General features: G+C 43.1%; 1 protein-coding gene across 3 annotated transcripts; it reads right to left on the reverse strand.

Moving 5' to 3' along the window:
• Positions 1-6,274: 6,274 nt before the first annotated feature.
• Positions 6,275-12,984, reverse strand: FIGNL1 (fidgetin like 1). Of its 3 annotated transcripts, none has more exons than XM_029234450.1 (3): positions 12,937-12,984; positions 10,306-10,385; positions 6,275-9,276 (listed from the first exon to the last, which is right to left on the reverse strand). In XM_029234450.1, exon 3 carries the CDS (start codon positions 9,264-9,266, stop codon positions 7,233-7,235), a length of 2,034 nt encoding a protein of 677 aa, XP_029090283.1. In that variant the 5' UTR covers positions 9,267-9,276; positions 10,306-10,385; positions 12,937-12,984; the 3' UTR covers positions 6,275-7,232. The 3 variants fall into 3 exon arrangements, with proteins under 3 accessions (XP_029090283.1, XP_029090282.1, XP_029090284.1); XM_029234449.1 differs by lacking the exon at positions 12,937-12,984 and adding an exon at positions 12,200-12,229; XM_029234451.1 differs by lacking the exons at positions 10,306-10,385; positions 12,937-12,984 and adding an exon at positions 12,876-12,913.
• Between the last annotated feature and the right edge of the window lie 1,341 nt (positions 12,985-14,325).

The raw sequence follows: 14,325 nt of genomic DNA on the forward strand, positions 1-14,325 counted from the left end.
CTGGAGTATTTTTGCATTCCCTTGCTTACACAGAGACACATGATTTACCGTGCAACTTGCTCGTTTCAATGAACAATGGAGCCTGGCGCTCTCTTCCCATCAGTGTATATGCAGACATCTACTTGATTCTTAAAAACCACTACTAAAACCCCATGGACCAGATTAACGATTCTCCATTGATAGATGTCTGCACTAGTTTTCACATATTAAAATGTTTCCATGAACGTATTTATGTAATACGTACCTAGCAGTGGAGGCATTTCTAGGCAGCTGTGATCAGACTGCCTTCCTGCAAGGTTGGACTCACCTCTACTCTCCCCCAGCTGTGTGCGCAATGCCTGCTCTCCAAAGCTTTACCAGCGCGGAGTACCATGGATATTTCACATTGTTGCTGGTGCTTTAATCATTTGTAGTCGTTAATTGTTTATTTTGATGCTTTTGCCTCCACGTATAAAGGTTCACGAATGGTGTGAAAGGTAGGAAACTTTTATCAACATGAAATATTTTTCCTCACCAAGTTTATTGCTTTTGACCCCGATTCCTCTCTCCTTGGGAGTAAGGGTGCCGCTCCTGCTGTTGTCAGCACTTTCCTGCTTGCATTTCTCTCCATCCCTTTATTGTCACCGTTCTTGTTTCACTTCATAAAGATAATATCATTGAACTTTGCCTTTTTTACCTCATCTATGAGGCTTTATTAATCAAGTTCTTCCCATTTATTCTGAACCTGAAGTATTTAATCTTTTTTTCTGACATCTTACTTAAAATGTTCTGTTATTAAGCTTTTATTCTTTTTTTTCTTCATGCTTTTTTAAAAAGTCTTTTTTTCTCTTTCATTGGATTGATCAGGTTTTCCTTGCTTTTATTTTTCTCTGGTGATTTGGAGGTTTTATATCTCATTTCTTACCTTTGTCTTATTTCTTACTATCATTTTCACTTACATTTTAGACAGATGTATTTAAAATATATATACAAACATATACACACATATATCATATATATATATTAGTTTTGTTTTTACCTTAATTTAAATGGGATATATATTTAAATATGCATATATATTCATATATTACATAGTTAGATGTTTAATCAGTGCTGATTGAATAATAATTTGCCATTTATTCTAAAGGAGTGATTTAATATGAAACATTCATCAATATTCAGTAATCTACCCCAAGTATTAAAGAGAACATAAGAACATGATACAAGAAGTTAAATGCAATATTAAATACACACTACTCTGTGAGTTCCGAACTTCAATATCAACAATTTTAGAGACATTTTTAAATGAAAATTTATGTCAATAGAAGCATTATTGTTTTTAAGCATTTCTATTTTTATATACCTTCTCTTTTTTATAGTAAGTACTTACCTCTGACAGTGATTTTGGATGACAGAATGAGCCTGGGCTACAACAAAATGCCTGACAATGAAGCCTGGGAGAGTTTAAAGATCATTGTCACATTTGCTGCAGTACTGAGGTAACATGATGAACTGTTTGCCCAGAAGCCGACATTGTATGAAGTTCACCAATTCCTGAAGCCAGATTCTTAACGTTAGCTTTAATGGTATAGAAATTACTTCCTACAAGGCTGACTAACACAACAATGTAAAACAATTATACTCCAATAAACATGTTAAAAAAAAAAAAAGGCTGACTGCATATATACAACACAGAGTTTAAGAGAACTACTTACCTTAATTACAAATATGGGGCTGAATATACCATCTCTGGACCTGCCCTGTCCAGTGTGGTGGCCACCGGTCACATGTGACCGTCTAGTATTTGGATATGGTCACTTAGATCGAGATGTGTTGTGAGTGAAAAATACTCACTGATTTCAAAGACTCAGTAGGAGAAAAAGAAAGTAAAATATATCACGAATAATTCTTACATTGATTGCATGTTGGAATGACAATAATTAGATATTAATTTCACCTGGTTCTTTTTCTTTTTAACCGTTGTTACTGAAAAATTTCAAATTACATATGTGGTTCTCATTATATATATATATATATATATAGAACAGCCCTGTTCTAGATGTCCTGCACCCATTCAACAGATGAAAGACTGGGAAAAGTGCGATTACAAAGGAAAAACTATTCCCATGAGCTGCTGACATAAGGATTGCAGGAAGAGCATCAATTCTTGGTAGGGCCCCTGGCTCATTTACAGTAGGCACTTTACAACCCCACGTGTTGCTTTACTGAATCATGTCTGCTCTGCCTGGAATTGGTGGGTTGGTTATCAGCTTATTAAAACACCTATAATTCTGCTCTGGCAACATCTGTGATTGTTTCAGGCCTGCTTAGTTTTACTTCCAACCCAAGGATTTCAGCAGGAATTTCAGCAGGGATTCTCTGAAAACACAGGCAACAGTTTCCTCTCTTTAATGAGACAAATGTCTACTGATATGATCTTCCTAGCAAAGGTGGAGCTGCCTTTATTCGGTCTATTAGCTTAGGTCCCAAATTCATCATGTGGCCCAGGAATGGGACCAGTGGCTGAGCTTCTGACTCTGGATTCATTTCAGTTTTGCACTATGTTAATCCTACCTCTTTTTTTTTTTTTTTTTTTGATTGAAGTATAGTTGATTTACAATGTTGTATATAGCACAGAGACTCATATATATATGAATATGTCTTTTCCCTTATAGGTTATTACAAAATATTGAGTATCGTTCCCTCTGCTATACAGTAGGTCCTTGTTGTTTATTTGTTTTATATACAATAGTATGTATTTGTTAATCCCATACTCCTAATGTATCCCTCCTCCCGCTTCCCGTTTGGTACCATAAGTTTGTTTTCTATGTCTGTGAGTCTGTTTCTCTTTTGTAAATAAGTTCATTTGTATCACTTACTTTAGATTCCACATATAAGTGATATCATATGATATGTCTTTTTCTGACTTACTTCACTTAGTATGATAATCTCTAATCCAACCATGTTGATGCAAATGGCATTTATTTATTTATTTTTTTTTTTGCGGTACGCGGGCCTCTCACTGGTGTGGCCTCTCCCGTTGCAGAGCACAGACTCCGGACACGCAGGCCCAGCGGCCATGGCTCACGGGCCCAGCCGCTCCGCAGCATATGGGATCCTCCCGGACCGGGGCACAAACCCGTGTCCCCTGCATCGGCAGGCGGACTCTCAACCACATTCTCTCAAGAGAATGAAGCCCTCATTCTCTTTTTATAGTCGAGTAATATTCCATTGTATACATGTAGCACATCTTCTTTATCCATTCCTCTGTTGATGGACATTAGGTTGCTTCCACATCTTGGCTACTGTAAACAGTGCTGCTGTGAACATAGGAGTGCATGTGTCTTTTTCAAATTAGAGTTTTTGTCTTTTCTGGATATACGCCCTGGAGTGGGATTCCTGGGTCATATGGTAGCTCTATTTTTAAAGAGACCTCCCTACTGTTCTCCATAGTGGCTGCACCAATTTACATTCCCACCAACAGTGTAGGAGGGTTCCTTTTTCTCCACACCTTCTCCAGCATTTATTATTTGTTGACTTTTGGATGATGGCCATTCTAACTGGTGTGATACCTCATTGCAGTTTTCATTTGCTTTTCTCTAATAATTAGCCATGTTGAGCATTTTTTCATGTGCCTATCAGCCATGAGCTGTATGAGCTGTTTGTGTATTTCAGAAGTTAAGCCCTTGTCAGTCACATCATTTGCAAGTATTTTCTCCCATTCTGTAGTCTGTCTTTTTGTTTTGTTTATGGTTTCCTTTGCTGTGCAAAAGCTTTTAAGTTTGATTAGGTCCCATTTGTTTATTTTTGTTTTTATTTCTATTGCCTTGGGAGATTGACCTAAGAAAACCATTGTATGACTTGTGTCAGAGAATGTTTTGCCTATATTCTCTTCTAGTTTCATGGTGTCATGTCTTAATGTTTAAGTCTTTAATCATTTTGAGTTTATTTTTGTATACGGTGTGAGGAAATGTTCTAATTTCATTCTTTTACATGTAGCTGTCCAGTTTTCCCAGCACCACCTGCTGAAGAGACTATCTTTTTTCCATTGTATATCCTTGCCTCCTTTGTCAAAGATTAATTGACCATAGATGTGTGGGTTTCTTTCTGGGCTCTCTGTTCTGTTCCACTGATCTATGTGTCTATTTTTGTGCCAGTACCACGCTGGATTAAGGTAGAATTAAGAATAATAAGATGGAATAGACAATCACATGAGACAGTTGAAAAGAAAATGATTCTTCAGAGCAATGAAGGCAGAATCGAGCTGGATGGACAGAGGAGGGTGCACAATTGTTGAGCAGTCAGACTTTTCAAACCTGTATTTTACTGTGTCATTCTCATTCTGCAACAAGACAGGTACAGACTACTCTAATTTCATAACTGAGACTGAACAAAGAGGTAGGCTACAGTCCCAACTAGTAAATGACAGAGTGTAACATGCCCATTTTGTGCCAAAGTCCACACCCTTCACACAGATTCCACCCTAACAACTTGTCGACGTAGAGGCAGACTTGGTATTTTGGAACTGAGAAAATGAATTAGAGTTTCAAAAGAATGGCAAATACCGTAAATTGGAATCGAATTTCCCAAAGAATACACATTAAAAGAACCAGAAACTATAATTAGATGTATAACAAAAACATTTAAAAAGTCCTGACATTAAAAACTCAGATAAATTTCTGTATTCCTACCAACATTTTTAAGCATTAATATATAAACAAGTTACATGTGTTGGTAAAATGTGTGTGTGTATTTCTACAAAGGAAGTGTATCTTTCAATGACATAAAAAAAAAACAACAAAACAAAGAACAGGTAAATATTCCCTTCTCAAAAACAGTGGCTAAAGACAGCACAGCACAAAACACTTGGGAGGAGAGAATCCAACCCAAAATTATCATATTCAATCAAGAGAATATTCATAATGTAGAAATAGAAAGAAATCTCAAGTCTAAGTTTCAGGAAATTTCCTACCCAAATGCCTCAGAAACATACTGTAAATCACAAAACGCTGAGAGAAAGGATGCTTCTAATGTGGTATAACATAGAAGAAACTGCCAAGTGACTCCCTATCTCCTATTTTCTCTCCAGCTTTAAAATATCCTACTTGCTTATTCCTTTCAGGCTTAGAGTCTCAGTTGAACAGAGAAGACCTTAATTCAGGAGGGGCCATTTCACAATCTAACAAGGACATGGCTCTGCCTAGTCCAAGATAAGCTGGGCCAATGAGATTTTTTTTCTCTTGGTCAAAATCTAAAAGTACAGCTGATTCACTTTGCTGTACAGTACAAACTGACACAATATTGTAAAGCAACTATACTCCAATAAAAATTTTTTTTAAAAAAAGAAAAAAGAAGTTCTACAGAGGGACATGGCCCCATGGTTGGTGATCAATGGACCTGAAAGTCAGAACTGGCAGAAGTTGCTGTCGAGAAAAAACTGCTAATAAACATTAAGACCAAGTTACAAAGTTAAATAAAACACTAACACCTCCCAGGCAATTGATGATAAATCTAAATAACTACAGTAACTGTAAGATCCAAGTGGGTGGAAGTGATCTGTAAAGAAGATAGCAATGAATATGGTGAAATGCTTTAAGATTTTAAAAGATACAACAAAAGATTAAGAGATTTAACATCCAAATTCTAATAAAAGACAATTACATATTTCAAAGGGAAAAACTAAAAGTTGGAGAAATAAAGCTTTTAAAAGAGCATAAAAATAGCAGACAGACCAAGAATAAAAATTAAAACAATATATAAATTGCTTAAATTCATCTACTAAAAGTTTCAAATTCCATTTCTTAAGGTGAATTGTTCTCAAGACATTAGAACTTGAACGTAATCTCCATGAGACCAAGGACTTTTGTCTGTTGTTCACTGGTCTACTTTCAGCGCCTGGAACACTGCCTGGCACCTAATAAATATTTTTTGAATGGATGGATGCAAAACCTGTGTACTGTCCAATTGGCAGCTGGACAGTGTCCATGACCACCAGGTTCAGGTAAACAGGCACTCTGACTCAGTGCAGATAGGAATTCTACACAAGTACCACTGTTCCAGAAGACAATTTAGAACACATGCCAAAAGCATTAAAAATTGTTAATCCAAGAATTTTACTCAAGAAATGTATGTTTTTTAAAAAGATAACTAAGGCATTTAACATATTTTATTTACTATATACAAAAGGTGAACCTAAGGAACTGCCCTGAATGCTGACTAAATTATAGGCCCCCTCATATCACGGAATCCCAGGCACTCACGTACGGGAAGATGCAGAAGTACGTCAACGTGGAAGAGGATGATGAGGGACTTTAAAGAAAACAGCTGCAAACGAAAAGGCGTAGCACAACCCCACTCCTGTATAAAACATCCGGAAGAAGTGATGCTGAAATGTTAACACTGTGTTCCGCAAAGTGGCAGGGTAACTGACTTTTATTTTCTTCCTTTTGTTCACCTCTATTTTCCAATGTTTCTACATAGAACATGCACTATTTGGAAAACAAAACAGTCCGTTTTTAAAACCTGAAAACATTTATTTTTGAAAGAGACCAACCCTACAGGTTGTAAAGTAGTGCCAAATAAAATACTACTTTCAAACATCACCCACCCCCTGGAGAAACACAACATTCCTCCCCTTTCAGTTCTGTGGACCTGTCTCTGATGTTAGATTACCCTTTGCTATTTCTGAACATGTTCTGATTAATTAGCCTTGGGAAGGAAAGACAACCATAAGCAGTTACAAGCCAGAACAAAGTAAAAACTGGCACTTTCACTTCAGCTTTGGTTGAGATTTTAAATCTATTAAACAACACTAAGCAACGCTCGGTTTCAAATGCAAACCACTATACTAGCCAATACTAAGAATTATGTGATCCTCAGAAGAAACTTTCTTCAATAAAAGATACATGTAAGTCAGATACATCCTCATATACAAATCAGATTTTAAGTTTCAATTTGAGTTCACTGTTCATCCTATACATCTTGAAAAGACCTCTTAGGAACAAAACAGAAAAAGTACATTCCCATTTCGCATGAATAGGCTTACGTATCAGGTGGTGACTGGAAGGAAAATTGAGCTTATATTAACATAGTCTAAGTCAATCAATTGTAAAAGTTGAGCTATTGTTATTCTATTTTATTTGAGGTACAGAATTCAGAATATACATTTGATGCACACGTAATCAATTTCCTATGCTAAAAAAATGGGAAGACTGGGCTACAAAAATGCCATCTTTTAATTTCAAGCGTCCCATTTACTTTCCACAACCAAAAGTCCTGTTCCAGCTTTCATAAAGCTCTAAGTCTTCTGGAGACACACTAGGTCGCACAGTTCTGAAGGCATCTTCAAAGTCACTGTAAGCTATTGGTCGAACTTGATCCGGCGTTACCGTGGCAATGTCCGCAGCCTGTAAACTGCGAATAGGACCCAGAGACGCCTCCCTGCAGAGCTGCGTCATGTCAGCCCCCGAGAACCCACCAGAGTGCTGCACCACCAGGTCGACCTCCTCCTCAGTGAGGCAGCAGTGCTCCTCGGACATCAGATTAATGACTATCTGTTTCCTGGCTGAAGCCTCTGGGAGGGGAATATACAGCCTTTTCACCAACCTTCTCCGGGCAGCTTCGTCAATCTCCTGTGGCCGATTGGTTGCTCCTACCACTAGAATACGATCTTCAGAAGATGTGGCTGCTCCATCCAACTGAACTAGAAATTCGGTTTTTATCCTTCTAGAAGATTCATGCTCACCATCTCCCCGCTGAGATAATAGGGAATCAATTTCATCAATAAATATCACAGCTGGTTGCTGACATCGTGCAACAGCAAACAATGCACGGACCATTTTCTCTCCCTCGCCCACCCACTTAGAAGTCAAGGAGGAAGCAGAGATACTAAAGAATGTTGCCCCAGACTGACTAGCGATGCACTTGCCAATCAGAGTTTTACCAGTCCCAGGAGGACCAAAGAGCAGAATTCCTTTAGGGGGTCCTCGTAAGCCAGTGAAGATGTCTGGCCGCATCATGGGCCACACAACTATCTCCTTTATTGTGGTTTTGGCAAATTCCACTCCTGCAATATCTTCCCAATTTACTGGCGGTCCCTGGTCCATAATCTCATTCATAATAAGTTCAATCATTTTGGGCTCCAAGTTCTTCAGACGCTCATCCACGGGATGTGCTGGGTCTGCAGCTCCTGCGCCATGAGGCTTATACTGTGTCCCCCCGCCCTGACCTCCCCCATCTTGCTTAGGTACAGGGGGAACAAACTTTCCAAATATCCCTCGGGATCTACTAGCTCCCAGAGACTTTTTGACACTACCATGTGAAGACCCTGACGCACGCTGGGGCTGGTGGTACTTTTTCTGCTGATCTACCCATAGCTGTTCTTTTGCAGTTTTAAAAGTAGGCAGGCTGCTCACCTCTCTTTGGCCATTATCTTCTGTTTTACTAAAAGCCTTATTCATTACTGGAGTGGAAAGTGCATCAATGGTGCCAGAACCATAAAAAGCTTTCATTTCCCGTGGATTTTCAAAGCCAGAAGGAAAACAAGACTGATTAGATGAGAACACACTTAGTCCTATGTTGGCTTTCGGGAAGTTGTAATTTTCCTTTTTGACATTTCCAAATAATGGTGTGGCATGGAATTTTGCAGTGGCTGACTCACCGAAAGGTCCTGAGACTGTAGGACACGTCTTAGTGGTGTCAGTGACCAGAGGTGGCTGGGCATTCTGAGGGCACTTCAAAGAAGGACTGCCCTCTGGGAAGTCTTTGGTCCTATCGGCACCATGGGCTGAGTTCGTTAATGGGTCACTCTCCCCAGAACCACCACAAACACTAAATTTAGGAAGATCAAAGACAGCGGCCACTCTGTGGATGACTACTGGCTCATCAGCAGGTGCCAACAGAGAGTCTCTGGATTGCCTGCCAGCGTGCATCATCTCCTGCACGTTACTCATTCTGAACACGTTATTTATTGACAATCCAGACTTCCACTTGTCACTGTCAGTTTGCCGAGATCTTGCTAGAGTTAAAATGTTTTCTGCATAGTTATTCAAGCCAGTTTCAAAACTGTCAGAATCAATAACTGCAGAATATTTCTCTGCATATGTTCTGAACAGTCTGGCAGCACAGACCTGGGAGATCTCAGAGTTTGCCCACGCGTACTGAATGCGGAGAATCTGTGCTCGGTACGCGTCTGCCTTCTCTCCTGATGGACACGTGCCAGACGTAATTGCAAAGTAATTCTTCTGCCATTCACTCAAGTGTACAGACCTGGAGCTAGAGACCTGCATTTTAGAGGTTCTATAACAGACGACAAAGATGAAAAAGATTCAGTATCCAGAAGGAAACAAAGACATAATACTTTAAACATACTTTTAAAATCTCTGCCTATCTGAAGGAAGGTACACTGGACTTTTCATTTACAAGGTAAATTTATAAGGAAAGACCGTTTATAGGGGAACATCTAGTTAACCATAGCTTTCAGGCATTCAAGATATAAAAGATTAAAGACTTGACTTAATAATGCTCTAGGGACTTCCCTGGTGGTGCAGTGGTTAAGAATCTGCCTGCCAATGCAGGGGAAACGGGTTCAATCCCTGGTCCGGGAAGATCCCACATGCCATGGAGCAACTAAGCCCGTGTGCCACAACTACTGAACCTGTGCTCTAGAGCTGCGCGCCACAACTGCTGAGCCCGGGTGCTGCAACTACTGAAGCCTGTGCACCTAGAGCCCATGTTCTGTAATAAGAGAAGCCACCACAACGAGAAGCCCGCGCACCGCAACGAAGAGCAGCCCCTGCTCGCCGCAACTAGAGAAAGCCTGTGCGCAGCAACGAAGACCCAATGCAGCCAAAAAAAAAATAATAATAATGCTCTATTATGGGTTAAACTGTTTTAGTTATATAATAATTTTCCCTGTGATTAGGGAAAGGTTTAGATGGAGAGGATTTAAGATTAATCAGCAGGGCTTCCCTGGTGGCGCAGTGGTTGAGAGTCTGCCTGCCAATGCAGGGGACACGGGTTCAAGCCCTGGTCTGGGAAGATCCCACATGCCACAGAGCAGCTAGGCCCGGGAGCCACAATTACTGAGCCTGCGCGTCTGGAGCCTGTGTTCCACAACAAGAGAGGCCACGATAGTGAGAGGCCCGCACACTGCGATGAAGAGTGGCCCCCACTTGCCGCAACGAGAGAAAGCCCTCGCACAGAAACGAAGACCCAACACAGCCATAAATTAATTAATTAATTAATTAAATTAAAAAAAAATTAATCAGCAAACGAAAGGCAACATGGAAGAACAAGGGATCTAGAGACAAGCAAAGCAAAACAAACCAAGCCAAGCTCCGTCCCTAGGAAAATTAGACGAATGATCTCACGCAAGCCTCTTCACATCACTGGGCCTTCAGTTTTACCTGTAAAATGAGAGAAGTCATTATGAGAATCCAGTCAAATAATGAACACGAAAATACCTAAAAATTACTATTATAATCTCTACTGCACAAATGTAGAAACTGAGGCAGACAGAGTTCAAAAGCTTGGTTGAGGTCACACAGCCAGTGAGCAATGGTGCCAAAATTCGCACACGAGCAGTTTCACTGCATTTAGTGTGCACTTCACCAAATAAATGCCCCTTCATACTGCCACCAAAGGTCACTGCAGCATGGATCACAAATACAAACAACAGTATTTAGTCATATACTAAATGTTTTCAAGGATTTATAAATGAGCACTTAAAACAGGATGCCTCAGAATCTCTCACAATTTCCCAATTTCACAAGAAGCAGTAAAAAGTGAAGCTGTCGTGATAAATGAAATAGGAGAACAAGTGTGTTATTGAAGTGGTTTATTTTAGATTTTCTTCCTCAGGTTACTTTTATAAGCCTCCTTACAGTAAGTTAAAATGATTTTAACAGGACTGCAGATGGATGTATCATGTTGACAGATGGGTAGAGTTTACCTGCCAATCCAGAAGAAAAATTTGTAAGAAAACTATGAAGCTTCCTAAGGGTACTGAAGTCAAGTAAAAACCAAGAACTCGTGTACGCTAAAATGTACCTTCCAAATTACCTATAAATATAGCTTAATAATCAGCAGCTCTTTTGGTGCAAGACCCATGCTCAATACAGCTCTGTTTCTCCCATAAACCCTACAAAGAATCTGTCACATTGTAGGTAGGTGTTCATAAACCTTTGTAATTATTTTTGAAAAAATAAACTTAAGGCCTAGTGAGATCCTAATTTGCTTAAAGCCATAAAGTCAAAACTAGAACTGACATCTCCTGACAAACAATTCATCCTTCTTTCCACTATTCCATTTTACCATATTTTAATCTTTTATGCAACAGCTGAAATGAGAAAGTGCAAATGAGGTAACTTGGAAACCATTTATCACCAACTTTCCTGTTACTGTGAACATCCTGTTCCTCTCCACGACTTCATCCCATTTTATCATCCGCAAAACTGGGATTCCTACAAAGGCTCAGACAGAGTTCTAGTCACTGTTCCCTAAATACCCTGCTCTTTCCTTTCCACCCTCTCCTATTTGCTCTTCACCTCCCAAGTCTTACTTCGTCCTTCCAGCGCATTCACCCAAAAACTATGGACACAGGTAACCAAGGACGTGTTGGCTACGTCCGTCAGCGGCACTGCCGGGTCCCGAGTACCACTTCCTAGGTCTGTATCACTAAAGTTACTCGGCGGCAGCGATGCACGAGCTGCATGCCCATCTTCTGGGGTTTTCCCTGCCTGTTGTAGGACGTGGCGTTCGTCCAGACAGTACATGCTCCCCGCCACACCGACTGTCTCCCCGCACCCGGAGCGGGGCGCCCCCGGGGACAGCAGTCACCGCGCTGACAGGGCTGGGGACCCTGCGACGCTCACGGGGCGGGACGGCCCACCGCCCGCCGGCCGGAACCCCGGGCGCAGCCCCTCCCCTCAGGCCTCGCTCCCGGCCCAGGGCTCGCCCGGCCGCCCCTCGCGGAGCCTCCGCGAACGCGGCGCCCGCCCGCCGGGACGCCCCTCCCCACAGGCCGCCTCCGAACCCGACGCCGCCGGGAGCGCGCCCGCCGCGAGAACACATTCCCGGGCCGGTCTGCCCGTTCGCCCGCCAGCGAAGCCCCTCAGCCCTCCGGCCCCGCGCCCCTCCCGGGCCTCAGCCCCCCTCGCCGTCCCCCTGCAAACACCCGCCCGCCACCCCCCCAAGCCCCCCCAAGCCCCCCACTGCCCACCAACTTGCGGCTTCCGAAAAGCGCGCGGAGAGCGTGCGCCTGCGCGCTGCTGCCGGCTCGGCCCCGCTGTGCGTACGTGCGTGCATTCATACGTCTGTACGAGCGTGAGCGTGCGGCGGGGCGGGGGAGCGCGGCGGGGCGCGAGCGCACGGTGGGCGGGGCGCGAGCGCACGGTGGGCGGGGCGCGAGCGCACGGTGGGCGGGGCGCGAGCGCACGGTGGGCGGGGCGCGAGCGCACGGTGGGCGGGGCGCCGGGGCGGGGGAGCGCCCCCCCCCGGGGGGGGGCGCGCCCCCCGGGCCCCCCCCCCCCCAGGCCCCCCCCCCCCCAGGCCCCCCCCCCCCCAGGCTCGTCCCCCACCAGGCTCGTTCCCCCCCCAAGGCACGCCCCAGGCACGCCCCCGAGGCTCCGCGGCCGAGCGCCCCTACAGGCGTGTACGTAGGTGCGCGCTTGTCCCTCGGGAGGGGCTCCTCCCCCCTCACACATTTTTAGACCAAATCGGGGAATTGGAATCTGCATCTCGGTGCCGGAGCGTCCCTTTCCTCCCTGCTGCCCTGGGGACACGGTCCTGGAAGACCGGGAAGCGCGCCCTTCTTCCAGCGGACTGTGTCCTGGGGCAGGACGAGGAACGGAATAGCCCTCACAGCGGCCTACGGGTCGTTTGTGTCACCGCGTCACCTGGGAAATGTGGAGGTTTGATGGCGTGACCTGAGGGGGTCCCGAAGGACCGTCTTCCCACCTTGTCACCCTGCCGTCTTCCTCCCCGGCTGGTCGCCTCCGTGTCCCAAGGGCTCCCCCAACAACCCAGGGAACCAGCCCACACAACCCTGTTTAAAGCGAGAAGGAGGGGCCGGACTGGGGAAGAACCTTTCCCCTGGGAAAAGGAGGAGCCATTCCTCGGAAAGCCCCAGTGCCTTCTCCTCTCCTTGGCTCCCGGGTCCTGTGGGTACCCCTTCCCCGGAAAGTGAGTGGCACCGGGCATGGAGAAAATGACTGTACAGGAGCAATTAACAGCACGTGACATTGAAATGCAAGACCTAAGAAGTGTGAGGCAAAACATTTAAGACCTTTCTTTTAAGATTTTAAAAAATGGGCACAAACTAAACAAAAGGGAATGATTGGACAATACCTTTTTAAAAATAGACAAGGGAAAATGACAGCTTACAATTCATCTCTTGGCTTAGATAGTAATAAAAGACTTTTTTATTCTAATTCTTCATAATTTATTAACTAATTTGCTAATTATTATAATTACCCAGAATAAAAATAAAAGAAAATGAAAACCATTATTATCTCAAGACCAGCTCAGCTGTATGCTTGCTAGCTATTTTTATTTATTTATTTATTGAGGTACGCGGGCCTCTCACTGTTGTGGCCTCTCCCGTTGCGGAGCACAGGCTTCGGACGCGCAGGCTCAGCAGCCATGGCTCACGGGTCCAGCCTCTCCGCAGCATATGGGATCTTCCCGGACCGGGGCACGAACCCGTGTCCCCTGCATCGGCAGGCGGACTCTTAAACCACTGCGCCACCAGGGAAGCCCACTAGCTATTTTTTTTTACTTGTATGTTTAGAAATCACCATATAAATAATCTTTGGGTAATTAGCAATTTTTGGTTTTTTTATCACCAAAATTTTAGTGATAGCATTTTGGAGAATTCATGTAGACCACCGTCTTATCCTCCTAAGAGTACTGTTCACCTACTGAAGTACATTTATTGTTGCCGGTATTAAAATTTTTCCAACAAGTGACACTAGCGTTGCCACTTTACTTTTGTGTGTTTGATAGAAAAGCATTTCCCAATCCGGCAGTTTTTTCTTCCTGCGTAGCTGGCAAAATCTAACTCAATTCCGTACGCTCTCTGAATGTCAACCTCCTCCTCATCTATAAAACAGGAATAAGCATCTCTAACTCAGGATGCTATCGTAAGAGTTATGATTAATATGAGATCTAATGATTAAATTATCAAAGCAGGAGCTGGCACATTGCAGACATTCAACAGAAGCTGTGATGCTATATTTATTGCTACTATTAATGCTATTTGGGATCCAAACCCTTAAGCCATAGCAAGACTTTTTCTTCTTTTACAAACGGGATATTTTAGAATAATGTTATAATACTTTAGCATAA

The sequence above is a fragment of the Monodon monoceros genome, unplaced genomic scaffold (assembly GCF_005190385.1).
Source record: "Monodon monoceros isolate NGI ecotype Baffin Bay Population unplaced genomic scaffold, NGI_Narwhal_1 Super_Scaffold_2, whole genome shotgun sequence".
NCBI classification, from domain to species: domain Eukaryota; kingdom Metazoa; phylum Chordata; class Mammalia; order Artiodactyla; family Monodontidae; genus Monodon; species Monodon monoceros.

Bases quoted from the DNA above. Each gene is read 5' to 3' on its own strand.
- FIGNL1 (XM_029234450.1), bottom strand. From the start codon at position 9,266: ATGCAGGTCTCTAGCTCCAGGTCTGTACACTTGAGTGAATGGCAGAAG.